At 44.4% G+C, this 27,532-nt stretch overlaps 3 protein-coding genes across 3 annotated transcripts in view; 1 reads left to right on the top strand and 2 right to left on the bottom strand.

The window, feature by feature from the left end:
* The window catches only part of arid1ab (AT rich interactive domain 1Ab (SWI-like)), a 44,309-nt gene extending 34,095 nt beyond the window's left edge, over nucleotides 1–10,214 (top strand). Inside the window, exons 8-20 of the mRNA XM_054763328.1 lie at nucleotides 371–671; nucleotides 1,420–1,562; nucleotides 2,103–2,200; nucleotides 2,281–2,490; nucleotides 2,573–2,777; nucleotides 4,512–4,644; nucleotides 4,738–4,913; nucleotides 4,994–5,123; nucleotides 5,221–5,340; nucleotides 5,440–5,536; nucleotides 5,609–6,410; nucleotides 6,905–7,035; nucleotides 7,112–10,214. Coding sequence (XP_054619303.1) covers nucleotides 371–671; nucleotides 1,420–1,562; nucleotides 2,103–2,200; nucleotides 2,281–2,490; nucleotides 2,573–2,777; nucleotides 4,512–4,644; nucleotides 4,738–4,913; nucleotides 4,994–5,123; nucleotides 5,221–5,340; nucleotides 5,440–5,536; nucleotides 5,609–6,410; nucleotides 6,905–7,035; nucleotides 7,112–8,974 — 4,409 coding nt within the window. The 3' untranslated portion in view covers nucleotides 8,975–10,214. The remainder of the gene's footprint in view (nucleotides 1–370; nucleotides 672–1,419; nucleotides 1,563–2,102; nucleotides 2,201–2,280; nucleotides 2,491–2,572; nucleotides 2,778–4,511; nucleotides 4,645–4,737; nucleotides 4,914–4,993; nucleotides 5,124–5,220; nucleotides 5,341–5,439; nucleotides 5,537–5,608; nucleotides 6,411–6,904; nucleotides 7,036–7,111) is intronic.
* Nucleotides 10,215–12,257: 2,043 nt separating this feature from the next.
* LOC129172974 (uncharacterized) lies at nucleotides 12,258–13,937 on the bottom strand. The gene is made up of 4 exons (XM_054763329.1): nucleotides 13,462–13,937; nucleotides 13,326–13,387; nucleotides 12,345–13,171; nucleotides 12,258–12,272 (listed from the first exon to the last, which is right to left on the bottom strand). Exons 1-4 carry the CDS (start codon nucleotides 13,482–13,484, stop codon nucleotides 12,267–12,269), a joined length of 918 nt encoding a protein of 305 aa, XP_054619304.1. The 5' UTR covers nucleotides 13,485–13,937; the 3' UTR covers nucleotides 12,258–12,266.
* A 4,603-nt stretch (nucleotides 13,938–18,540) lies between these two features.
* Nucleotides 18,541–24,946, bottom strand: tpbga (trophoblast glycoprotein a). The gene is made up of 2 exons (XM_054764776.1): nucleotides 24,298–24,946; nucleotides 18,541–23,721 (listed from the first exon to the last, which is right to left on the bottom strand). The coding sequence occupies exons 1-2, from the start codon at nucleotides 24,561–24,563 to the stop codon at nucleotides 22,869–22,871; spliced, it is 1,119 nt and encodes a 372-aa protein (XP_054620751.1). The 5' UTR covers nucleotides 24,564–24,946; the 3' UTR covers nucleotides 18,541–22,868.
* Between the last annotated feature and the right edge of the window lie 2,586 nt (nucleotides 24,947–27,532).

The following is a 27,532-nucleotide window of genomic DNA, read 5'->3' as shown; positions in this document are numbered from 1 at the left end:
ATGGACTGGAAACCCTAAAGGTACGACTGACCTTACTCTTCTCGATTTATGCAGATAACCCAGACTTCCATTTTCCTTTCACTTTTATATACGTATCAAATTATCACTTCACTTTGAAGTCTGTGCACTTTGAAGAAGTTTTCCCAATGAGTCATAGCAACAGACCGGCAGGGCCAGATAAAGGCCGCTTCATCAGACTGCCTGTCATAACAGGCAGCACGGAGGTAAATTTAGAACTGGACCACAGAGAGATGCTTGACTAGAAGGCTGTCCACTTACGTAGATGGCAAACTTTGAACACAGTAGGTGGTCATGTGAAGTAGCTCGATGTTAGCAACACATTAAGCGTTTCCATGTTGTATACTTCCAGGTTATCCCAGGCCGCCCGGCTACTCAGGGATGCCCAATGCCAACTACCCTAGCGGGCCTGGCATGGGTGGCTCCATGAATCCCATGCCCAGCCAGGGCAGCGGGGCACCCTATGGAAACATGCCTCCCGGCAGAGTGGGCCCGGGCCAGATGGGTTCAAGGCCCTACGGCCCTGGGATGGGCTCAAACATGGCCAACATGCCTCCCCAAGTGGTGTCCGGGATGTGTCCACCTCCAGGCATGAACCGTAAAGACGGCGGCCCCTCCATGCACCATGGACCTACAAACTCGATACACAACAGGTGGGCGAAACACAACACGGCAAAATGACCCCTTGCATTAGAGCTGTTGCATGTAAAGCTCCAATCTTTCAGCGTAATAAGACTTGTATAGTTGTGTGTTTTATTGCTTGCAATGCTTTCCTGTGTGACCATGAAAAATGATCCGCTTTTCCCACGTGCTGTGTTTAGTTTGAGCGTGCTGTAGAGTGCATGGCAGAAGACCAAGCACTTATCTGAGCGAGCGAGAGAGATTGAGAGAGAGAGGGAGAGGGAGGGAGAGAGCAGGCGAGAACGGATCAGTGAAACACTTCTTTCCCAAGCGAGGATGCCAGATCAGCCTCCAGACATTCAGTCATCATGAGTTTGGCAATTGCTAGAATCACTTCTTGATGTAAAATGATTTTTTTTTTGTCCACAAAAACACAATGCTAGAACAAAAGCACAGAGTTGTTAGAGAACTGAATAGAAATCAATTCAAAACAATTATTATAAAAGCATCATTTATTTATTTATTTGTATTATTTACTTGCATTAATGTCTCTTCTGTTGTTGCTTAATTTCTTGGTATTTATGTATATGTGTTTATGTTTCTTATGTTCTTATTCTTTCTTGTGTTTTTCTTTCTTTTCCTTGGGAGAATGAACAGAATAAGATTTTCATTGCATGGTATAACTGCTGTTTTACCATGCACATGACAATAAAACTCTCTTGAATCTTGAATCTTGAATCATTTACATGAATTTGTGAGCTAACAGCGTATCTTTTACAGGCCACCTGGTTACCCCATGTCTCAAGGCATGATGGGTTCAGCTTCTCCATACGGCCCTGGCATGAACAGCATGCATGGTATGATCAACCAGGGAGGACCAGGTCCTTACCCAATGGGTGGAAACATGGGCAACAACACCCCCGGTGAGTGCAACATAGCCGTACACTCAGAGTACACTACTCCTGTTTGACACGACAACGTGAGCTTCTACTCCTCAACAAAAAAAAAAAAAATCAAAAAATGCAATGTGTTGCTTGTGATACAATATTTGTGATATAATATACACCACATGGCGGCACTTATTCATTCTGATTGACTTGAAATTTCTCACAGGCACCCTATAAAACACTCATGTAACTTCAAAATCACCACCAAATTTTAGTGGACTGACAAGCGCGTCTGTAAATTTTTAGGATGGAAAAACATAGTCACCATCACGCAAACGTCCTTGCAAGGGATGGGCGCGACTTCGCGACTTAGTAACTAATTGTCCATAAGTCATTGTCCATTTCTGAAATGATTATAAAACTTTGAGGATATCTGTTTTACCCGTATGCCATTCTGTGTTTCCAGGCATTTTGACCACAAGTGATAGGACACTCCACAAATGTCATGTGAAAAAATTCAGACAACCCATGTATATTTTATTTTAATGTCTTCTTTCTATTACTCCTCAATCCTAGGAATGGCTCCAAATTCAGAGTTTGGGATGGACAAAATTAATCCAGCCCAGAAAATGAACAATAAAGTGGACGGGACTCCTAAGACCGATTCGAAAAAGGTAGACATTAACCTCCGCACAACATAATTGTCTTTTTTTGTCGTGTTTTAGCGCAACACCTTTGATCTCTTGTTTTACAGAAGTCAAGTTCTTCCACCATTACAAATGAGAAGATCACTCGTCTGTACGAGCTTGGCCCAGAACCGGAGAGGAAGATGTGGGTGGACAGGTACCTGGCCTTTGCCGAAGAGAAGGCTATGGGCATGAACAACCTCCCCGCTGTGGGACGCAAGCCTCTCGATCTGTTCCGACTCTACGTATCCGTCAAAGAGATCGGAGGGCTCACCCAGGTTAGCCAGCATTCCGCCTGATTTATTGTTATGTAGGGAGAAGCTTTGCCTGAGACGCGTGTTTGCTCCGGTCGCCCACCAGGTGAACAAGAACAAGAAATGGAGGGAGCTCGCCACCAACCTCAACGTGGGCACGTCGAGCAGTGCAGCCAGTTCCCTCAAGAAACAGTACATTCAGTGTTTGTATGCCTTTGAGTGCAAGATAGAGCGCGGCGAGGACCCGCCCCCGGACTTCTTTAATACGGACACCAAAAAGAACCAGCCCAAGATCCAGCCTCCCAGCCCTGGTAGGTGCTATTGTATTGAATGAATGTTGAGCCAAGGAGAGTTTCTTGTGGGAATTTGTACTTGGCATTTGCACAGGACATGACGACAGACTTGTCCTTTCAGTCTCCGCCACCCCTTGAGTCTTGTATGCTAAATCTTTCAATGAACTCTGAGTAAGACGCTGCTTGTGTGTGTCAATACAGGGGTGTGCAGTTGGGGTGGGGGAGCCACATGCTTCTGAGAGCCGCCCTGGCTGTCATGCAGGGGTGCAGGAAGTCAGTGTTGCTGTGTCACAGGATACATCAGGTTGCTTGTCAGCTGGCACAGACGTTGTAGTTACTATGAAGGAAGAGCGGGGGGGGGGGGGGGGGCTGATGTTTGGAGCGTGATTGGTGCCTGGCCCAGGGCTACAAAAGCAACACTCCCTGGAGATTAGTACTGAGCCAGAAATGATGAATGAAGGAGGGGTGGGGGGAGACGCTTGTGTGTGTAAAAGTCACACAATTTCTCCGACTCTGCCTCCCCTTCGCCTTTTTTCCTTTCCTCCCTTGTAGAAGGGAAATCCCTGCCCGGGGGGAGGGGTGGTGCTTAATGTGTGTGTATGTGTGAGAGCGAGAGAGGCGCGAGGGTGACGTGAGAAATTGTGAATAAGTGTGACCTGGCACTGACCCCACCGTGTGTGTGTGCGTGTGTGCGTGTGCCGATTTAATGAATGGGGAAACCGTGAGTCATCAGACTTGAGTCCTGAGCTGGATGGAGCATGACACTGTGTCTCTCTCTCTCTCACACACACACATGCACACACAAACACCATCTATCACTCAGCATCATGCACACAACACAGTTTTGACACTGCCATTTGTCAGCGGCAGAGTTCAGGTTGTTGTTTCCTGGTCACTTCCAAGAGGCTGGTGCGAGACTGGTGCTCCTATGGCATGCCGTGATGAGCTGGAGGATTGAAGAGCTTTCCTGGCGGTGCACTTTACTTTAAAGCCAGGCACCTTGACACTCTAACTGTGTGCAGCGTTCAGGAATTACTTAAAGGAATTGACAAAACCACCTCCTGAAAGGAAAGCTCCCCAGTAGTGATCAACAATCTTATCCTGCCTTGCTTGCAAACCAGCAACTCACACCTACAGTATGTCATAGAAACATAGTCAGGTTTAATTCAATTCAACATGCTTAACAGAATTACATTACAGAACATAATGTTTACTTTTGCACAACTCAACATGTCCATATAATGGACAAATAACAGTGGTCTACAGAATTTTTGAAACAAAGAGGAAAATATCTCCCCCATGAGGCAAGATTTCACCAGGACATAAAAGTGATGGAAAAAATGTATCGGGGAAGATTGAATGTCAGTATGATAGCAGACTACTGTTGCTTGATACGTGAATCTTGGGATGCTGAACACTCCCGTCAATATAAAAGAAGGTAGGTGCTACCATAAAATTATGTTCTAAGTAATTTTATTTCCTCCTCCTGTGCTTAATTTATGCCGTATCCATCACTTAGTACCTGCTTTTGTCTTGACAGCTTCACATGAATTAATGCATTTTGGCGTGCAACAGTAAAGGAAATATCACATTTCCAAAAAAATGTGACCCGTTCCGACAAAGCCAATGTCGTTTTTGAAATCAGTGCCCTGAAATTAGCTAAAAAACATGGTTTTCATTCTTATTTCTGCAACTTCATAAAATTTTGTGGACCTGTGTAATAGATCCGTTTATCCTTGTTTTCTTGTGCAGCTGGTTCCGGATCGCTCCAAGGCCCCCAGACTCCTCAGTCCACTAGTAGTTCTATGGCAGAAGGGGGGGAACTAAAGCCTCCCACCCCAGCTTCCACCCCTCACACACAGATGCCTCCGATGCCTGGCTCCAGGTACAAGTTAGACACTATTGTATCACATTTAGTCACTCTGTATTCTTTTATTCTTTCAACTGTGAACTATGAACTACAATTTGCATTCTTTAGGAGTAGCGTAAATCTGCAAGACCCCTTTGCCGACGGCGGAGATCCAGCATTCCCCCGAAGGAACACCATGACTCCCAACTCACAGAACTACCAGCCCGGAATGGGCGGGCCTGAGATAATGGGTCGGATGGGTCCCTATGAGTCCAGCAAAGACCCCTTTGGTGGCATGAGGAAAGGTGAGTGACCACTGGAGCACGTACCACTGTAAGGGCTGGGGAAAGTGAAAACTAAGCATCTGTATTTTGTTTTATATAAGCTGGAGAACAGTTCATGCCTCCTGGTCCTAACAGTGGGATGGGAGAACAGTACAACAGAGGTCCACCAGGACCAATGGGAAATATGCCAATGGGCCAGAGGCAACAGTATCCTTATGGATATGACCGCAGGTAATTGTTCAAATTCATCAGAGGGGAAAAGATGCCCAACAGGTTAAAGTATGGGATATTTTATATTAAATGCACTCATTTATTTAAAATTGTGCAGACAAGAGTCAAGCATGGGCCCCGATGGCAACATGGGACCTGGAGCCGCTCAGCCTAACATGATGCCTTCTGGAGCAGACACAGGGATGTACTCACCTAGCCGACCCCCTCCTCAGCAACGGTAGTTGGCATTTAATTTATAAAACACACAATTTATATTTTTATTCTTTGGATTTATGTGCAATTAATTCAACTTGTGCACTTCTGTGATATTCTCTAGACATGACTCCTATCCTAATCAGTACCCTGGCCAAGGAGCGCCCCCTGGTGGCCCGTATCCAAATCAACAACCAGGAATGTATCCACAGCAGCAACCGGTAAGGACAAAATTGAAGTTACTGTGTTAGCAGTTGAATAAATTTGTGCTAATTGAATGTTGCTTTTTACAGAACTACAAGCGTCCTGTTGATGGCGTGTACGGCCCCCCTGCCAAGCGGCATGAGGGGGAAATGTACAATGTCCCTTACACTGGTCAGCAGCAACCGGGACCCCAATCTTCTGGACCCCAGGGCCAACAGGACATGTATAATCAGTATAATGCTTACCCTGGAGGCGAGCGTAGACCACCAGGTCCACAGAACCAGTTTCCCTTTCCCTTCGTTAGGGACCGTGGACCATCATCTGGTGGTCCAAATTCCCAGATGATGGCGAGCCCCATGCCTTCAGGTCCCGATGGCTCCCAGGGCCCCATGTGGCAGGGCCGCAATGAAATGGGCTACCCCAACTATCCCAACCGTCAGGGACCTCCCGTGCCCGGCCAGGCCCCCGGCTACCACAGCATGAATCGCTCAGAGGAGATGATGTCGTCAGACCAACGGATGAACCACGATGGGCAGTGGCCCGGTCACGTCAACCAGCGGCAACCACCTTTCGGCCCCGGTGGTTCCGGCCCACCCATGACAAGACCTCTTCCATCTACTTACCAGACGTCGCAGAACCATATTCCTCAAGTGTCGAGTCCGGCGCCCATGCCAAGGCCCATGGAGAGCAGGACCTCACCCAGCAAGTCACCTTACATGCATCCAGGCATCAAAGTGCAGAAAGCTGGACCTCCAGTGCCCGCCTCCCACATCGGACAGGCCCCGGTGCAGCAGCCTATGATGCGACGAGATGCGGGTTTTCCTCCTGGATCTGTGGAGTGCTCCCAGCCACACCTCAAGCCCCGAAGACGGTTAACTATGAAGGACATAGGTAAAGAATGGTTACTGTTTAAATACACCTCAAAGGTCCCACAATTATTGGGCAAAACGGAGCCTTCAAGCTGGAATTTAGAAGTTCGAAAGTGCTTTGAGTGACCCCTTTTTGGAACATGCCATCTTGTGTCTAACTAAAGCTAAAGAGCTGTGTTTGTGTATGTACCTTCAAGAAGCACACTTTCTACATGGTCTAATGCTGCACTTGTCCAATGTAATAGATGTCATATAATACATACAACAAGGAGTGGGACAGGAACACATTAGAGGACGTTAGCAACACTAGCATAGCTACGTATGCGAGTTACACTGTTAACATTACAGCCACATTTTAACAGCAACATAACGCTACATTAGCTTATTTGCAGAAGAAAAACAAAATGATCACTCATCTCCCAGGTCTGTAGCTCACTGACGGATAGCTTGCAGAGATCCAGGCTTTATTAGCTTGCGTTTTCAAATTGACTCATATGTTCTGTGGTGCGTTCACAGGCACTCCTGAAGCGTGGCGGGTGATGATGTCACTAAAGTCAGGTTTATTAGCAGAGAGCACCTGGGCCTTGGACACCATCAACATCTTACTCTATGATGACAACAGTATTTCCACTTTTAACTTATGCCAGGTAAGTTCCACCAGCAGGATCAATTGGATTATTTTGCATGTGTGACCTATTTTGCTGACGTCCTTTTTATTTTCAGCTTCCTGGATTTCTCGAGCTGGTGGTGGAGTACTTCAGAAGGTGCCTGATTGAGATCTTCGGCATCCTGAAGGAGTACGAGGTGGGAGACCCTGGCCAGCGCACCCTCATCGACCCCAACGCCGCTGAAGACTCGGATGATGAAATTCCAATGCCTGAGGGAGAGGACATGGACACGGATGAAGATTACGATGATGAGGAGGAAATGGAGGACACAAAGGCCAACACCCCATCAGTTCAGGTGAAAGAGGAGGACGATTGCTCCCAGAGAGACAAGTCTTCAGACGACGAGGCAGAAGAGAAAGAGAAGGAGTTGTCTGTCAAACAACTCGTTACCTCTACCTCAGGGTCTTCCCAGGACCTCAACTCGGAGAAGCCCAAGCAGGCGAGCAAGTTCGATAAACTCCCCATCAAGGTCGTGCGGAAGAAGAATCCCTTCCAGGTGAACCACCAGTCCAAGCTGGGCCAGCGGCAGAACTTTGACAGTGGACTGATACACTGGAGCGTCGGTGGGGGCGACATCACGGAACACATCCAGACCCACTTTGAGAGCCGCGTCAGCCACCTCAAGGAGCGGAAGCAGACACCCTCGGCGAGAAGCAAGAAGACGTCAGAGACAACAAAAGAAACGTCTGACAAGTCTAACGGTGAGAACAAACCAGGACCGCCATCCTCTGACCCTCAGAAGACCCCGCCAATTCCTCTTCCCATCGGTGCTCCAGTCACCGCCACCATTGACGACGTACTGTCCGCACGGCCAGGATCGGTCACAGAAGAGGTGGTCCGTGGTGGTGCAGAGGAGCAGAAAGAGAATGGCAAGTACCTCTTCAGTATCAACCCTGACCTCCAGAGCCGCCGCAACATTAAGATCTTGGAGGACGAGCCTCACAGTAAGGACGAGACGCCACTCAGCACGCTGTCCGACTGGCAGGACTCGCTCGCTCGCCGCTGTATCTGCGTCTCCAACATCATACGCAGCCTCTCGTTTGTCCCCGGCAACGACCTGGAGATGTCCAAACACCCTGGTCTCCTGCTGCTGCTGGGCCGACTGGTGCTGCTCCACCACAGGCACCCGGAGCGCAAACAGGCACCCGTCACCTACGAGAAAGAGGAAGAGGAGGATGAGGGCGTGAGCTGCGAGAGAGACGAGTGGTGGTGGGACTGCCTGGAGGTGCTGAGGGAGAACTGCTTAGTGACTTTGGCCAACATCTCCGGCCAGCTAGACCTTTCCATCTACTCGGAGAGTATATGCCTGCCTCTGCTAGACGGACTGCTCCACTGGGCCGTCTGCCCCTCGGCGGAAGCCTTGGACCCTTTCCCCACACTGGGACCTCACGGCTCGCTCTCCCCACAGAGACTGGTCCTCGAGACCCTCAGCAAGCTAAGCATCCAGGACAACAACGTGGACCTCATTCTGGCAACGCCGCCCTTCAGCCGCCTGGAGAAGCTCTACGGCTCGCTGGTGCGTCTGGTGGGCGAGCGCAAGGTGGCCGTGTGCCGCGAAATGGCCGTCGTCCTGCTGGCCAACCTGGCCCATGGCGACAGCCTGGCGGCACGGGCCATTGCCGTGCAGAAAAGCAGCGTGGGCAACCTGCTGGGCTTCCTGGAGGACAGCCTGGCCGCCACCCAGTACCAGCAGAGCCAGAGCTCCCTGCTGCAGATGCAGGCTCATTTCGAGCCCACCAGTGTGGACATGATGCGGCGGGCAGCACGGGCCCTGCACGCCCTCGCCAAGGTGGAGGAGAACCACTCGGAGTTCACCTTGTACGAGTCGCGGCTACTAGACATCTCCGTGTCTCCGCTCATGAACTCCATGGTGTCCCAAGTCATTTGTGACGTACTCTTTCGCATCGGCCAGTCATGACAGCCGTGGGGGCGTTTTCCACTCTGCCCTATTTCCGTTCCACCCGGCCCCCACTTTTTTTGTGTGTCTGTTGCGTGTGAGTGAAAACAGCTAAACTGACTGTCTTTTTTTTTTTTTTTTTTTTTTATTTATGCAAAATCACCTCGGATTCCACTGTCTTTCTACCCCCTGCTTGTCACGAAAGGAAGGATTATCATGAAGTAGCTGTGGATTTTATGCTTAAAGATACTGGAAGAGATGAATTGATCAGGACCTGTGCTTAGCCTGAAAGGACTTGTTTTTTAATTAAAATGAAAAAAAAATCCAGAAAAAAAACCTGTAACCAAAGTTGCTGTCTCGTTTACAGTGAGTTTTGGGGATACATGTGCTTGCTTTCTCCCATGAGGGGGCGTGAGGGGGAACCCTGCGGAGGCAGACGGCAGAGCGGGAAGACTGCTGTAACTTGGGATGTCGTGCGCTCGGCCCCCCACAGGAACCACATTCGGGGCTGTGAGCGGACATCTGTGGTCGGAGGCCTGTGCAGTAGATTGTAGGACTTCTTTTCTGTACTGTACACCTTAAAACAAACTGTAAACATACTGTAATAATACTGTTTCACACTGAGATACGCTGGCTTGGCAGCAAACTGTAGTTTTTCAAACAGTTTTAGTTGATGTTGAGAGAGACGACGACGGCTTTCCCCCCAAAGTACGGTGAACCTACAACACCCCGACCTCTTCTTCTTTGTCCCTTGATTGTATGACTTGACCCTTCTATTAGGACTGGTCCTCAGCTCTAGATATATGCAGTCCAGGCTGCAGTGTATATATGATGTTGTACATTAATTACACTTCTCTCTCTTTCTCAAATTCTGTCGCTTCACCGTTTTTAAAAAAAAAAAAAAAATCTTTGACAGTTACCACTTTGGCGAGAGTTTAGCAGCAGCTCACTCTCCCAGCAAACACAAGACACACACAAACTGTCTGGTGCGGGTGTAGAGAATATAACAAATCATGTCTGCGGTTCCTTCATGAATAACAACTAGACCTTGATGAAGAAAAAGTTTTTATTTTTTTTGTTTTTTTTTTTTCCAGTGATGCGGATTCTGCATATTTGTATTTCAGATGATGTAGCTAAAAACTTGATGTAAATTCCTCTTCTTTTCCCCCCCTTTTTTTTGGCTCAATGAATATCATTTATTCAGTATCAAATCTTTATACTATATGTTCCACGTGTTAAGAATAAATGTACATTAAATCTTCGTAAGATCTTTGCTGTGCATTTATTTAGTTGACAATTGTATGCAGACATAGTTGTATGCTCAGTTGTAGCAGTGTGCAATAGTGATATGCGATACCACAAATTTCCTTTCCGATGAGTAAAATTCAGGCTGGTATCGGCCATACCGATCCAATACTTTGTACAACTACATCTAATGTGTCTGGAAAATGTTTCAAAAGTAGTGTATTTCAAAGCTTAACGTAGTTCATAGCATAAAGAATACATCAAAAAAATATTTAGGCTTAATGAGTTAGCGGCATGATTTACAATGTATCCAAGGTACTACACAACATAAAACAGTCCAAAATCATGTGAAAATGGTGTATTAAAGACAAACGAATAAAACCAATAAAATAAGCTAAGAGCTACTACTAGAATGAAAATTAATTCACAATCAATTCAAACTGTTACTTCACACTGTTGTGAAATACTGTAAATTACCTCAAAAGACTGAAGTATTGATATTTTGATTTATCAGTTTTTGAGTTTAAAGAGCTGTTGTCGATTTCAGTATCAATCTGCACATCTCAAGTGTGCAGTTGATTAAATGCACAGCCATGTTAGTGCAGTAGTTCTCAAACACCGTAGTACCGCCATGACTGTTTAGCTTCAAACGTGGCATGTATGTGCAAATCTAATTTTAATTTCATTTCAGTGAAACTAATACAATTTGTATGATTTCATACATTTCCCATATTTAAAACAAATTGTCCCTACTTCCCACTAGATGGCGCATGCGTACCACCAGTGGTACTTGTACCACGGTTTGCGAAGCCGGGGGCTTAAGCGCACACAGGTAAGCATATAAGTAGATGCAAAAAGTACAGTCATTTTCAAGCCTGCAATTACATTGCTAAAATCCCCATAATTACCTTAGTACTTGCCGATTACAGCCCTTAATGGTAAAAGACCTTAATAGCCTAGTTTAATTAAAACATCCGGGTGCTTTGTAACGTTACACTCGGTTGCGTCCGACGTGATCGCCGCCATATTGGCGTTCCAGAAAAGCTAGCCGATGATAGCTTGTCATTTTTTGTCCCTTTTTGGAAATGTTTTACAGAGCAAAAAGGGTTTCAGAATATCTTAGCGTATACGCTACTGTATATGTTCTAGGTAGGTGGGCATTTACACACTCCCATTTGGTTTGTGTACAAGCCTACAAATTGAACGAGCAAGATTTGAATGTTTCTGCGAATTAGTTCCTACATTGCCGCCAATGTACCTTTAGTCATTTACAACATCCACAAGTGTAAACTTCAGTTAAACTGTTCATTTGGGACGTGCAGATCGATACTGAAATCTGTACCTCCGATATCAGATCGTTAGGCTCTAAAATAGATACTGAAACACTTTGACGTACTTGACCTCAACTGACGAAGTTTTCTCCAAAACCCTTGACGTAAACTCATACCAAGTGCAAATGAAGCATCCAAAGTAAATTGGAGCATTTGTGCATATTTCAGTTGTGCCCTGCTGTCAAAATATACCAAAAATGCTTTTTTGCAAGCTTTTCATAAATTTGAACAGAACTGATACTATATACTGATACTGTATTTTAATATGCAAAATTTTAGAAAATCACATTTTTGCTTACTGTCACGATTTTGTCCCGTTTGTATAGTAGCTTTGCTGAATTGTAAACCCACTCTGCGATTTGAAATACTTTCACATGTGCTACACATTAGTACAAACTATCCATCACCAATACCAGCCTGAATTTTACTCGCTATCATGGTATTGCACATCAGTGTTAAATGTTCAAACAGGACATCCCTCTGTTAAAAGCAGTCCCACTGCGCCCACTATCACAATAGCTTCTTCAGGCAATTCGAATAAGATTACCAGTTAAGATTGAAGTATTTGAAAATTCCAAAATATGTAAAAAAAAAGTTCAGGACTTGCATTAAAGCTCATGAAAACCTTATTTTAACACACCCTTTAGCCACAAGATTGCACTAGAACTACAACACCACACTGAGCAGATAGTTTAGCAAATAAATATTTATTTCCAATCAACTTTAAACCACACTTGTCACTCCTGTTGGAAAGAAAATAAAATTAGAAATGCAATTGATAAATTTCTTGGGGTGTGGGCACAATTAAGTCTTACCATCTCTGACATGATTTGACCCTTGCGGGCAGGCAGTCTGTAAGAGAGTTTCTTCTGCAGGGAAGCTTTTTGGGTCTTCTCATTCAACACCTGGGTCTCAGGAGTTTTCAGCCGCTTGATTGGGTGCCCACCAAAGCGCTGAGGGATGCGGAGCACATCGGTGGGCGCGGACTGCTGGGAGTTCCGTCTGTAGCCGAGTGGGACGTAGTGCTTGTGGGAAGACTGGCTATAGCTTGGGAATACTTTGCCCTGCTGAGAGCTTCCTGCGGAATTAGAGGTGGATGCAACACCTGTGGCTGACGTCTGCATGTTAGAAACGTACTCTCGTGAGCCGTAACCTGACACAAAGAGGCTGCTTTGCTGCTTGCGAGCCACAGGCTGGTAGCGCTTTTCTTGCTGCGGCTTTGCCGCAGGACTTTGAGCTGTAACGTATTTTTTGGGCAGAAGGCTCATGCGGCGTGTACCCTGCTGAGGGGCCCAACTCTTCTTGTTGGCCTGTTGGCTCTCGTGCTGCTTTAAAGTGCCAGCGCTTGCAATGGAAGCAGAGGGGTCCAGCTCTGGGGACTTTTTGGGCACCAGGGGAGCACTTTGTCTGGACACAGGGCGGACACGCACCACCTTGACTGAACCGTATCCATTTTGGGCAGACTCTTGGGCTAGTTTTTCATAGACATTCATGGCCAGTCCTTTGTTGCGGTTGCTGCTTTGGGCTGAGGCTGGACCACTCAAAGCTTGTCTGAATTCATTCTGGGGATTGCTGCCACCAAGTCTTGGTGTTAGGCGTTGTTGCAAGTAGCCAACATATGCGTTGTCTCTTTGTCTCTCAGCTGCAACAGAATCTACAGCTAGTAAAAAGCAACACAGTAAAGGCTTGCCGTTTTCTTAACCGTACTGTCCACTAAACATAAAACCAGCCTAAAATGGCTGCCAGTTCCAGGTCACTTTTAGTTACATGCAGCTATGACATTAAAACTTGCTTACCTTTTTGAGGGGTCCACAAACAGCGTACATGCTCTGCTTGAACTAAACAAATCAGCAAGAACCTGCACACAAGTAGTTAACAGTTACAAATACAAAAGCATAAAACGCAACACATTTAGCTTGAAAAACAACTTACCCCAAATGAATCCCACAAGCCATGTTCTTGTGTATGTCAGAGCCCCCCAGTAGCCGCACTTAACACTACTCGCTCCACAGTCATATGCCCAAGACAAGTGGCTTATGTGGCGTCCTGCAGCCAATTACAGCCTAGCAAAGCTGATTGCCTACAGGTGTGTGCCCCAAAAGAAAATCACCAATATATTTACTATATGTAAATAGCATTTTATTATTATTACATTCCAACATTATTTACCCCCTAAGAAGCTCGGAAAGTGTGTTGCACCACATAATAATATTTTAATCAATAAACTACACTAAACTAAACTAAACCCTCGCATTAATGACACTACAGGTCCCATGATGCATTGCGGGACCCCGTGAGTTGCCACGTGACGCAGGTTGTTCCCCAGAGCTCCTCCGTTGACACATTCCACTCGTTAACTCTCGTCTTTGAATCAGGTTTAAACGCTAGTTTTATTTTGAAAAACTCATTTGAGCTATAGCTCCAGTTTAAACACGTTATAATGTCTATTTTTTTGTCGCTAATTCGCTAGCTCATATGGCTAGTACCTAAGGAGTTGCCACTATAGAATATGGCGACCTTTGGGGGCCAAAACGTATTTGACATCTCGCTGCTTTCAGAAGCATAAGACAACACAATAGTCAAAAGTGACGTAATGGAATGGTTTTAAAAGCAGCACGGTTTTGACTCGGAGTAGTCGTTTCTTCGAGACTGAAACACAAGTTATCAGGTTTATTTGTGTTAATTTTTCGCTATGTAGCTGAAGTGGCGTCAGTAATACCCGAGGGTCAAAATATGTGACATTCGCCTGATTATCCAGCATATTTCTAAGGCACTACAGTAGCCTAATTAGACTTAATAGGTTGATTTTAATAGTAGTGCTGTAATGACTTTTGAGTAGTGAAGGAGCACAGCGACAGTTCCCATGCAATGACCACATGAGTGTGGTGGCTTACATCAAAGACACAATTTCCTGTCAGAGGAAATAGCACTGAGGACTCTTTTTTTTCCCCTCGCTCTCCTTTTTAAGTCCCTCTATTCGGAATTCTTTCCATGTGACATGGAAGTGAAAGGCCTGCTCCCAACTGTGTCCTGTTGTCGCCTCATAGTACACAGAATCAGCTCTCGCTATGGCGTATTGTATGATTTTATTTTATTTTTTTACAGTGATGCAAGAAAGCCCTTGTTGCAGTACAATGACAATGTCAACACATTCTGCAGACAACGTCCCCTCTCCAGAAGCCTCCATCCACCCTTTTGGCCCCACAAACTGTTCCCCTCCTGCTCGACCAATCAGACACTTGGAATCCCCGCCGGGACAAGCTGGAGACCCTTCCCGCTTTGGCATCTGGTCCAGCACTTGGAATAATGAAGGTAATAATAATAATAATAATGAGCTTCACGGTGTCATGGTGAGAGGTCAAACAACCAGGGAGTTGGCACTTTTTGTTCTGGGTGTTCTGTGATGTCTGTTCCCTCCTGCTCCAAGCACCAGTCATGTATTGATGGCCGTTTGTCGCCACAAAATGTAATGCTGTTTCAGTTAGTTAGCTACTAATCTTGTAGGACGATGTAAATGCTATTTACCCAGCTACCAACTGTGCCTCACACTTTTAAAGTTGAGTTTTGGTTTAGCAAGACTTGTTAGCTATCTAATTAGTTAGTTAATTTGTTAGTTAGCGATCAGGATTACCCAAAATGTATTTAACCACTTCCAGTGCATCAGTATAGTCACTAGTGATGCACAGGCTTCAGGGTTTAAAATAAATAAACAAATAAAATAAAATAAAAAAATAACTTGAGTTAATTATGAATTTATTTAAATTATTAATTCATTTCAATTGTAATTTTTTAAATTAATAAAATAATTAAATTGGTATCGTCGATACCAGCCCAAATTTTACTCGGTGTCGAATTGGAAACGAAATCAGTGGTATCGCACATCATTAGTAGTCACGTCAAACAAATTTAGCTAATGAGCTAGCTTAAACAACATTGAATTTAACTGAGTTTAAGTGAGGTCACACTTCCTAGCTCCCTAGTTAGTTATGCCTGGATTATGCTCCCTCGTCGAGGCGCCAGCGAGGTGATTTCGGATGCATATTAGCAAGAAAATTGACTGTTGCAACACATCGATTAGTTCCTGCTCCAACAGCACTCTGCGTCTCTATTTAATTGCCATTGTTTGAACTTAACAAGGTAATAGTCGACAAGCGCCATGTGTGCTTACTGAGTTGACTCTCCTGAAAACATCGCCCCTTGTGGTTTGGCAGAGAATTGCACAAATTGACAAAGCGTTATAAAAGGATCGAGACGGAGGGTACGGCGTAGTGACTACGCAGGAGCATAATCCATGCTTAGGTTAGTTGGCTATCAGGCATTTGCTGACATTTTCATTCAGAACAGAAATGTATAGAATAGTTGAAGAGGAACCTTTGAACGTATCGTTCCCCACTTTCCTGCAATGCATCATCACGTGCTGTATTTGTTTCTCACTTTAGTCAACAGTTTGGCCTTGGTGGAGGTCCACTGTAGTGCTAGAATAACTTGCTTGGCTGAAACATGCTAGAATCGATCCAACAAAGACCTGCTTTGTGTTTTTGAACCAGTGATATAATAAATTCACCTAGCAGCATGCTAGTTGCAAACCCATTTTTGGCCCAAATTGAAAAAGGTTAGATGGTGGAAGCAAAAGGTCGTGGACCAGTAGCGTAACTAGATGAAAACCAGCAGTAATAACTTATGTCCCCACAAATGAATCACTTTGACCCTACCGAAGACAGATATAATCCCAGGCGTCTTTAAATGACTGCGTCTCGCGGATGGACTATTGTATTTGGCCGACTCCCTGCTCAATTCCAGCCCGAGCTATCGACGCGTGAAGCAGATGATGAAGTATTCCACGAGTGGCGAGTATCTTGTCCCTTCTTTAAAATGGGTCAAGGCCATTTATAATCAACCAGCAGAAGAAGAGAAAGAGAGAGAGACATTAATGGATCATAGAGTTATTATCCTCCGCTGTTTTGAATAAATAGAAGGGCTTCATTATGCCTGGTGCTCCTCTAAACAGTTTGTCTTTATCCTCCACGTTCCAGCTGTTAGCTAGTTAGCCTAGCTTGCCAGTCTGGGCAAAGCAGTAAGCTGCATGCTTTATCGCAAACTATAAGTCACATTGATCAAGAGTGCAGCAGAACAATGGATAAGATCCCAATGGAACCACTCTGGTGGGTCGCTCACCCCCTTTCCACCTTGTGGTTGGAAATGATGGATAGGCAACACTACCGTAATGAACTCATTTAGCTCTATGAAGTAGTTGTTGGAATTTGATGCTGTGTGGTACATAGTGGCCGTCTACAACCAATACCTTCATTTATTCATGTACTTATTTAGCTTTAATGAGAAAAATACTTACTATTGCATTGCAGTTTGGTATAAAATAATTTTTGTTCTATAATTTCATTATATTACTCCTTAATTGGCTTTTATTAAATTGTGCAAGAGTACCTCAAATGTACCAAAACTAATTCATAATGGATTAGATTTTATATAGCCACTTTTCAAGGCACCCAAAGCTCTTCACAATGAAGTGAACCCATTATTTGTTCACTCTTCAGTCACACACTGGTGGTGGTACCATACATCCGTAGCCACAGCTGCCCTGGGGTGGTCCGACGGAAACCAGTGTGGGCAGCATCATGCCCAGGGAGGATGGAACCGCCAACCTTGGATGACCTGCTCTACCTCCTTTTGTGGTCATACGTTCAAAATGAAATTGAAGAGATTCCGTAATCATTTCTTAATTTTTTTAAAAACAAGATATTTATTTTTTCATTTTGTTGCCCCTGAATCAACTCTGAATAAATTGCACATAAAATACCTAAAAGTGCTAACACTACATGTTTATTATTTACATTTCAAAAATGTACTGTATTAATTATTCGTAATTTCACATTTGTAAAAATAATTACGTTCTTATTTTATTATGTTGCGCCTTGATTGAGTCTAATTAAATTGTGTAAAGAGTACCTATGAAGGACCACAAGTATTTATTTATTTATAAATGTATTTATTTAGCTAGTAGTTAAATATATTAATGAATCAATATATTAAAAATAGAAAAAAAAATAATCTTCATCGTCATTATTTAATTATATTACTCCTATTATTTATTTGACTCACAGAAAATCATGACGACATCCTAAATTGTTTTTGTTATTTTATTTTATTCTACTACTCCTTAATTGACTTATTTAATCAGTACATGTATGATTTTTGCAAATATTATAATTATTCTATCACCACTTTATTGGTTCCCATTCAATTGTGCAAGCGTACCTAATGTTGTGGCCACATGTATGTGTTACAGACCTATAGGAAACAGCTGCATTTGTCATCTGTGCTGGCGGCAGACGCTTGATGTCACTTTTGTCGTCACGCCGCGACTGTTGTGGTCGCTTTCTTTAAAAAAAAGTCTTTTAAACATGTTCGATTCCTGGCAAATGTGGCCGTTGACTTTCAAGCCACATTCCCTAACATGGCCATCAAAGCCTTGTCCTGGTGCCAAGACGTTCCCAGAGACGAGGAGGCGCATGAAATATAAAAAGGCCTGACGGTCCAACGTGGCTGAAACCACATGCAACAACGTGGAAAGACTTGCTTGTGGGAATACACGGGCAAAGATGTAATCTTTTAATCAGACATGCTGCTCTAATTGGGGCCATTCTTCTGCTGTTAACGAGCTTCTGCAGAAGAAGACGAAACAGGAAGTGTTTGTCGCTCTCTGGCCATGGCCTCCCCGCCGAGCAAACACAGCGTACATTTCAACAAGGCAACGCCGCTTTTAATGAGTGAAACAGAAGTAATGACACGCCGGGGCCGCTTTGTTATTTGACACCAATAACCCAGCCCCCCCCCCAGCACCACCATCCAGCTTGTGGCATGTTGCGTAACAGCAAATTAAAACTCCCCCCCGGGATTGGGTCCCACCGCCAATGATTAAGAATGATGACACTTAAACAAAAGCGGCTGTAGAGTGCTCAACTTTGTCATCATGAGGGAATCCTATTACTCGCCGGCCGGCATAATGGCCGCCTGTGAAAGCAGACAGAGTATCACAAGGCGTCTTTTCTCGAGGGGAGGGTTTGGTGTTTGGAAAAAAACAAAGCTTTTTTCTCGTGCTATCTGAGCCGAAGCTTTGTGTCCAGCCTCAATTGTTTTCTCCTCAGTGAGTTAATGTGGAGCTGCTGCACTGCGGACACCGTAGCTGGCCACGGCCATGATGGTTACCTCCCCCAAGGACTTTTGTTTGTTAGTTTGCAAGATGATGCAAAAAGTCCTTTTGTCTAAGGAAAAACTATGTACGTTATTACTGCATATTTGCTGAGTGTAGTAAAATAAGCCTTTGTTTGTAACGTGTACAACTTTTTCAGTGAATAACATGATCCTTAAGAGACATTTACATGAAAACAATTGAAGACCCTGTAATATGCATGCCAGGCCAGCAGGGGGCGATGCCGCTTTGTAAAGAAACACTGTTAGCCTTACATAATTAAAGACTTGGGATGAATAAAGACTGCAATGAATGTACAGTTTGCGATAGAATTAAGTCCAACCGTTTTCATATGCATCCGGTTTTTGGCAAAAGATTTTGCCTTCATACGCTGTTGCAGTTTTTGTACGATGTTGCACGTAACCAACTAGCCCATTTGCCCTGTATGGTGTCGTTCAGTGAAATTAAGTGCTCGAGCAAAGCGCCCTACGCGTTGCTGACTCACAGTCTGTGCATTTTTTTATTGAGTGTGACTGATAAAAAACCCGCCATGGAGCCGGGGAAAGTTGCGAGTGCCAGCAATTTGATGAAGAAGGAGAGAAACCCGATTGAGTTTGATCTCGCCAGGATGTACAGTATGGGAAGTCCGCATTGACAATAAGTTCCATCCATTCGTCATTTCTAATTAGTTTAGCATTGTTTTCTGCACGTAAAACCATAATTCTACTCTGTGAAATATAGTTTTTGTTCATACTTTTGAGTGTCTGGAACAGATGAATGGGATTTACAGTAATCCCTCGTTTATCACGGTAGGTGGTTCCAAAACCGACCGTGATAAGTGAATAAGTGATAAGTAACAAGTGAAAGGAGGAGTTCTTATTTATAAATCAAATACTTTTTGTAGTTAGCACGTAGAAAACCTGCTACAACCTTCTAAATACGTTTTTTAACATTATTGGAGCCCTCTAGACATGAAATAACACCCTTATATTCACCCTTACACTTGTAATACTTAATATAGTAGACATAATAAGGGTAAATAAGCCATAAGTAAGACTCATGCGTGCGTGTGTTACCATAAATGTGTTCCCCAATGGGTTCAGAGTTGAGTTTCAGCTTTGAGTGGGTAACGGCCGCAAAAGTAGCCAGTGTTTTTTTTAGGGATTATCATCCCTGTTGTGAGATCATTCAAACCTGCAATAAAAGCCTGCTGTTTCGGGGATCAATTCTGATCCTTGTGTGTCTCTCACCAAACATTTCCGTAACACGACCGACACCTGGTGACTAGTGTAGAATACTAGATTTTATCAACGTGTTTGGGTTGTGTCTTTTGAATACCTTACATTGGTGTTTCAACACGAGCCACAGTTTTACTTTGATCGTGAAGTTATTGGAGATGTCAACATGGGCCAAAAATGGAGTCTGTTTCTTCAGTTTTGAAAAAGATACGATTTCCCAAAGATGCAAGCATCATTAAAAATGTGTTCCATTAACCGGTGAAATAGCGCCTTAGCCTGGGGGAATACATAGCAGTAGTCTACCATCATGCATTTTTAACGACGTGACACTAAATAAGCACAGAGACCACCACCGCTTTGTGTAGTTTTATTGTGTTATTGCACATGCAGTAAAATACCTCCGAGCGTCTTGAAAGGAGGAGGATGCTTCTTTGGCTTTAAACAATGGGGGGCTGTTGTGGCTGACACCCCCGCCTCCCCACCACCATCCTAAATAGTTAAAAACACAGCAGTTTGGGGCAATAAACTCATCTGTTTGCAGCATGAAAAGGCCAAAAAGGAATGATTGACTTTTTGAGATTGAGCCAGAAAAGATATGGCATGACGCGTGTTCAGTGCTGTCAAAGAAAAGCCCCTCCTCATCCCGCTGAATGAAGCAATGTGGCTGGTGTTCCTGAATCATCTGTATCTTATCATTGAAAGAAAGTGGGTGGGGGGGTCTTCTTAAACAGAAAAACATGGAGCGGCCGACTGAGTGGGCTCTGATTTCTTTGAAGAAGTGGGGCTGCTTTTAGTGGCCTCAACCTGCGACTGCTTCTCATCATTTTGACAATAAAACTCAAGGCACTGAAACAAAGCAACATTTCATGAAAAAAAAAAGGAAGAGGACGGGGGGCGTGCACTGCTAGGATATTCCTGCTTAGCCTGTGCCGAATTATGTTCCTTCCTGATCCGAGAAGGAGAGGAGAGGCTATCACAGTCACTCAGATGGAATTCCAAGTGCTTTGCTGTAAATTAGGACCTGATTACGATGTTTTCTTGCCAGTCTACACAAGCTAAATCCCGATTAGGGGTGGCATACACTCAGCGGGCACCAAATTAGGTACAGCTGCGCAATTTAATGATATTAATGTAATGTAATGATTTACATTGCTTTAAATATCAATGTAATGATATTTAAAGCATAAACATGCCGTTTTTATTACTGTAAATGCTGCACTTAATTTTATTAATCGTGTGGTCTACAAAAGCAACCGCCAAGGTCTCTAATTAGCTCCGATTAAAAAATAAATAAATAAAAAATTGGCATCAACACCTGTGGCTGTAGTCAACCCCCTGATGTATTTTTTTGTAACACCACAAGGTGGCAGCAGCTGCTTTATCTATCTAAGCATGTGCTCAGCTGTTGGTGTGAAACCCTTGCGTATTACGCTTGCCGTATTGTTTACAATGGACCCATTGGCGCTGTTAATGCGATATTTTCTCCTTACCGCTATTACAACATTGGTTCTGTTGCTACTGTGTCGTGCAATATACAGTCGTACCTTGCTACATCACAGTTCGAACATCGCTCCCTCACTCTATTTGTTTTTTTAAAAAATGTATTTTTAATGAATTATCGCTATTTTGTGGTTGACTATGGCTTATTTCTAGTCAAAAAATATTGCCAGACAAGTCATATGTAGTATTCTGCTCACTAGGCGTCAGTAATGTTACATTGATGAGACATTACCTTACATTACATTACCTCAACACTGCATGGAGTCACCCATGGGATGTCCGACATGACACACTGGAAACAAGTTCTCCTCTCATTTCGTGTGGAAGTGGTAAGTTTTTGGCTTCTTACGTTGTCCTTCTTCCCCACTCTGTTTGAAAACCCTTTCTTAAGGTTACAATAAATACATTGGAGGCTAGCTAGCTAGTGCAGTAACAAGCTATGCTTAAAGCGGTGGCCGTCTCATGTCCCTTTTTAAGGTTTAAAAAATAAAGTTGTTGCATATCATGACTTTTTGAAATAACAACCTTTTACCCAATTATCATGAGATGTTTTCCATTGTGACCTGCATGCCATCCATCCATTTTCTATGTCGCTTCTCCTCTTTAGGGTTGCGGGAGCCTATCCCAGCCGACAGGCGTGGTACACCCTGGACTGGCCGCCAGCCAATGGCAGGGCACATATAGACAAACAACCATTCACACTCACATTCATACCTATGGACAATTTAGAGTCACCAATTAACCTAACATTCATGTTTTTGGAATGTGGGAGAATGTGGGAGGAAACCGGAGTACCAGGAGAAAACCCACGCACGGGGAGAACACGCAAACGGAGACCACCTTGCAGCCTACCCTGGGTGTAATTAGAGCATTTGGAGAATGTTATACAATTATTTAAAAACTATTTAATATCATTTTCCTACATAGATAACTTTATTGTTTTATAAAATTAACCAGACAGCATTGCCGATGTCATGTTGCTCTGAATCAACAGTGCCTCTGGTGGTTGTAGCCAAGTAGTGCACTCCATGTTGTTTATTGTTTAGAAAAGCATAATTGTTGCTACAGCTCTTGAAGTGGATGCAATTAGATTATGCAGGTGTACCTAATGGATACAGCTGATGGCATTATTCCATGTATGACATGAGGCACTTGCTCTTGCTCTTGTGTGGAAGACAGGAAACAGCGAACTCCCCTCATAAAGTCGTACATTAAGCATATTAGTTATGTAACAGAGGAAGTGGAGCAGAGCAGTCTTTCGCCAAGCAAGGCAACAATGCTGTATTATTATTATTATTATTATTATTATTATTAACGCAATTGTATGTATATATTTACAGACAAATCTGTACATTTTTTACACTTTTCCACTGCCTTGCTTAAATGTTCAGGTCTTACATGTCGGCGCTGGAGGACACTTGGGACAACCTGGGGTCCGAATCGATCTCGAAGCGGTAATGGTAACCTTCCCACACCTCCCTGCAGGCGTCACGCATGTCATAGATGCGCTTCTTGATGCCCTTGCGGTTCAGATAGAGCACAAAGAGGAAAATGAGGCCCACGAAGCCCAGCACGATCCCCAGGAAGACGTAGGATGTTTGCAGGGCCAGGTCTGCCCCTGCTCCCCTTTGGCGGCACCCCAGAGTCCCAGACACACCCACAGAGAGCATGGAGGTGTTCCTCATGGCGACAGGGAAGGCGCACACCAGCTCACTAACATCTCTAATGCGTCCTTGCGAGCGGTTGAGCCACTGGACAAAAGGTTCTATCCCGCATGTACATGTGAAGGGGTTCTCCCTGAGTAGGAGCTCTGCCTCGGAAAGTGAGTCCAGCTCCCGCAAGCCCTCCTCGGGCACATTCTTGAGCGAGTTGAGGGTCAAGTCCAGTTCCTGCAGCTCCTCCAGACCGGCCAGCGTGGCGTTGTGGATGGCCACCAGGGAGTTGTTGGAGAGCAGCAGGCGCCGCAGGCCACTCAAGTGGGAGAAGATGCGCGAGGGCAGGTAGATGAGGCTGTTGTGGGACAGGTCCAGGCCGCGCAACGTGACCAGCGAGCTCCAACGCAGCGCCGTGGCCAGGTCGATCACCGAGGAGTGGTTGTAGAGGGCTCGGCTCAGGTTGAGCTCGCGTAGGGATTTGTTGACCACCGTGAAGGCTTCTGGGTGGATGACCGCCAGCTGGTTGTTGCTCAGATCCAGAGAGCGCAGACTTTGGAGACCAGCGAAGGTGTGCGACTCCACCTCGGAGATCCTGAAGTGAAGGTAGATCTTGTTGATATTGTCAGCAAATGTGCATTCTGGATCAGATTCAGCTCCAGTGTTTACATTGCAAATAAATGTGCAATCTGGAATAGATCTGCAATTTAAATGGCTGCCAAATCAAAGTAAATATTGGTATAAATTGTCAATAAAATGTCATTTAAATTGCAACTAAATCTGCAATATGCCACCTGGATTAAATCCGTATGAAGCCTTTATACAGCAAATTGTAACATGCCTCCTAGTCAAGCAATCAATGAAAGATGTAGTCTAACTCAACACTGAGGGGTCAGTTACCTCAATATGAGCGTGTTTTGATCATGTAAGGACCCATACATTTAACAGTTCGTATTTGCTTTCTTCATTTGAAAAAGTTCATTTAAATGGAACACGTGGAGAAGTGGACGTCCACACCTGTCAAACAGGAGGGCTTAAATTGCAATCATATATAAAGTGTGCTGTCGTGAATGGAGTTGTTCCATATCCAGTGCAGGCATGGGGGTCTTTTTTAAGTGGTCAAGACAAAGCCTGTTTAAAACTGCATGCAAACAAACCATATATAAATTACCTGTTGTTACAAAGAGAAAGGTTGGTCACATTATCCAGGCCTTTAAAGGACTCTGGACCGATTCGCATGATCTGGTTCCCTGTTATGAAGAGGTTCCGAGTATATCCGGGGATCCCGACCGGGACGTTCCGCAGGTCTTTGGCCACACACTTCACCGTGTGCGCCGCCTCGGAGCACTCGCAGCCCGGAGGACAGGAGGCTCCGTTTGCTGCGTAAACGGAGCCCAGGAGCGCGCAGAAAAGCAGACTGTGACTTAAGTCCTGCATGTTTGGTTACAGGATGATGAAGAAGAAGAAGAAGAGGAGGGATAAAGTGGAGAAGAATCAGCTCTTGCTGCAACACATCTCCACCGGCTGCTGTCCCGAGTGGCCGTGCGCCTCAGCCGCGCGTCCTCGCACAAAGTGTGGAGCCTCCGAACACTTCCATGTGAACAACCACCAGTCACGAGTGGGGGGGTCGCTTAGATCACAGAGGAGGTGTGTGTGTGTGTGTGTTGTGGGAGGAGGGGTGAGCTTTGGGATCCGTTGCAAAAAGAAAAGAGGGCGTCTCTTTGCAAACAATCAAGTTAAAAAGACCGTCGCCTACGTCTCAGATATTAGGGGCGGAGCTTAACGTTGTGGGCAGGCTCCAGTGGAACGTCTATGACCATGCGAGGGTCAATTTCAAATGTTACACTAGTTCTAATACAAACTTTACCCTTAACACAACAAATGACATCATCCGTTATCTGCCATATAACTGATTATGCTATAATTTGAGTTGCTGTTTTAAATGTTAATTGCTGAATCAGAGAAAGCTGAACTAGCCACGCAACATGAAATCTGGATCAGGGCTGCAATTTCGAATGTGTGTGAAATCTGAAATTGCTGCCAAATGCAATCTGGATTAGATCTGGATTACATTTCTAAACCGCAGCCAAATGAGCAATCTAGATAAGCGATTGAAATCAAGATACACAATTTAAATAGCTCCCTAATGTGTTATCGGGATTTGTTTTTCATGTTTATACATTAAACACATACAATCTGTATCTGATCTGAATTGAAATTGCTCCTAAATGTATCAATCTAGAGTTTGCAGTTTAAAATGCAATTTGGATCAGAGCCATAGATTACTTAATTAAAAAATATAAGTTGTTAAGACAAAAGATGAGGGGTTTCATGAGACGAGATGATACACAAGATTGTGTCTACGAGGGCGAGATTTTCACATTACTTTTAAGAAAAGTACAATGAAAAAACACATGACAATATAATGCAACCTACTAATATACTTTCTCCAGTGTTACAGTCTTCTGGACCCTGTGTGTATGCTAGCGGCCTTGCCTCCACCACCGAGACAAAGAGACTGTATGCCTGACAAAAGGGCTCACTCCATTCATGCTGTTGTTCTATCGAACAAACGCGCCAAGATGCTGAAGGCAATTCACAGAGAGAAACTTTTTTCTGCCTGATAGGAGGCGAGAGATGAGGAAAACAGACACGCATGTGCATGGCAATCTATTAAGGTCGGCAAAATTAACAAGTTAATTTTCATTTATTGTGTGATCAATTCATTCATTATGGTCCCGGGTTTTTCTGAACGACAAATCTTGTCAAATTGTAATCTCATGAGGTCTTGTGACAGCCCTACAAAACATATAAAAATACAATCTGACAATGTAGAAAATGGAACATAAACAAGGAATTCAGGAATTGATTTTTTTCACGAGGTTATGGTTGAGCGCCCAGGATGACCACATCCTGTCACATCAGCCGTTTTCATCCTGCTAATTCCCTTTGACACTGCAAGCTTTTTGATGTGGATTTAAAATGCATTGCGGGACTTTTGCTTCACACTCATTGGATCTTTGCCACCTACCCAGGTGGTCAGCAGCACTGTCGGGTGGGGGTTGGGGTAGAGCAGGGGTCAGACATGCAAGGGGCCTCCTTTCATGTGCAGAATAATGGCCCCCTGAGTGAGACTTTGGAGGGGGAGGCTTTAAGTATCAAAGCAGTGAGGGGGTTTATTTTCCTTAATGTGTATTCTGACTATTTATAATAAATGTTACAAGCGATCTTAATGATGTAAATGTGTAAAAAATGAAGAGAAAAACTCATGCTGTAGAACAATAGACATCTTTATTTGTATATATGTTCATAAATACATTCTTGTTCAGAGTACCTCTGCATGGAGCTATGGTGTGCAGCATGTGACATGCTCTCGGGATTCGAGGGAAAAGTTTGGAACTCTCCCGACTAGACCTAAGTATATATTGATAGTGGCGCTCATAATAGCATCCCCACTGTCTTTTGTCAGCGGACCACAGGTCTCCGCATTCCACAACCTGGCTCCTGGTTACAAGGCACAGCAGCGGGCAGCTTCTAAAAACCTCTTAAAATGATTTCCACCAGTACTGCTACGTAATTAAGAAGACCGGCGCACAGTTTGAGTTTATGCTCAATGTTACATGTGTTGTTTTAGGAGCAGCAAAAGCTAAATGAATAGAAGTTTCATTCCTAAATATTTTGTTTTTTATTGAAGTGCATTGTCTCCCGACATTTACAAAGTAGAACCACTGAACGTTTCATCGTGTTTCTGGTTGTTAAAACGTAGCTACAGTTTATAAAAGAGAACTGTGTTGTAACTGCTGCAAAGACTATAAAGGATTGAGGTTTGAATAAATGGGCGTCCACACGGAACCCCTGGAGAAAATAGTATAAAAGGCTCACAAAATAGCTCCTGCTTTATGAATCCAGGCAGAGCTGCAGTTCACTTAATGCCCTGTCTATTTACCGGACACTTCATTAGGTATCGCACTCTCTTGTAATACAGTGTGAGAGAGTCGGGGGGGGGAGAAGAATAACATGACCAGATTTGGGTGAAATTCCAAGTTTTTCCACCTTAGAGCAAACACGCTCTTAGCCTTGACTCTGGATTATTATTGCAGCATTGCACATCACAGCACTGCCAAACGGCGCTGACATTGCATACTGACTTTGAAGTCGCTGCTGCAGAGGTGGAAAACAGCAGGAGTGACACTAGTCAGGCATGGCGTGGAGTGTGTGTGTGTGTGTGTGTGTGTGTGTGTGTGTGTGTGTGTGTGGATGGAGGGGGTATTCAGCGGGGGTTGACGTGCGTGAAAACCTGAGCCATCCTGGCTACCTGCTGTTTCCGAAGAGGGACGGGGGGGCTTAAAGCCTTTTCTATTTGATTGTTAACAATGAGGGGATTTGTGATGTGTGTGTGATGTGTG

This window comes from Dunckerocampus dactyliophorus, chromosome 20 (assembly GCF_027744805.1).
Source record: "Dunckerocampus dactyliophorus isolate RoL2022-P2 chromosome 20, RoL_Ddac_1.1, whole genome shotgun sequence".
Classification (NCBI taxonomy): Eukaryota; Metazoa; Chordata; class Actinopteri; order Syngnathiformes; family Syngnathidae; genus Dunckerocampus; species Dunckerocampus dactyliophorus.
This window is presented reverse-complemented; position numbering and strand designations above follow the sequence as displayed.

Excerpts from the sequence above, each read along its gene's own strand:
- tpbga (XM_054764776.1), bottom strand. The coding sequence starts at position 24,563 with ATGCAGGACTTAAGTCACAGTCTGCTTTTCTGCGCGCTCCTGGGCTCC. Across the intron at positions 23,722-24,297 it reads CTTTCTCTTTGTAACAACAG|GATCTCCGAGGTGGAGTCGC; the intron begins GTAATTTATATA and ends CCTTCACTTCAG.
- LOC129172974 (XM_054763329.1), bottom strand. The coding sequence starts at position 13,484 with ATGGCTTGTGGGATTCATTTGGG. Across the intron at positions 13,388-13,461 it reads GCTTGTGGGATTCATTTGGG|GTTCTTGCTGATTTGTTTAG; the intron begins GTAAGTTGTTTT and ends ACTTGTGTGCAG. Across the intron at positions 13,172-13,325 it reads TTTGTGGACCCCTCAAAAAG|CTGAGAGACAAAGAGACAAC; the intron begins GTAAGCAAGTTT and ends ATTCTGTTGCAG.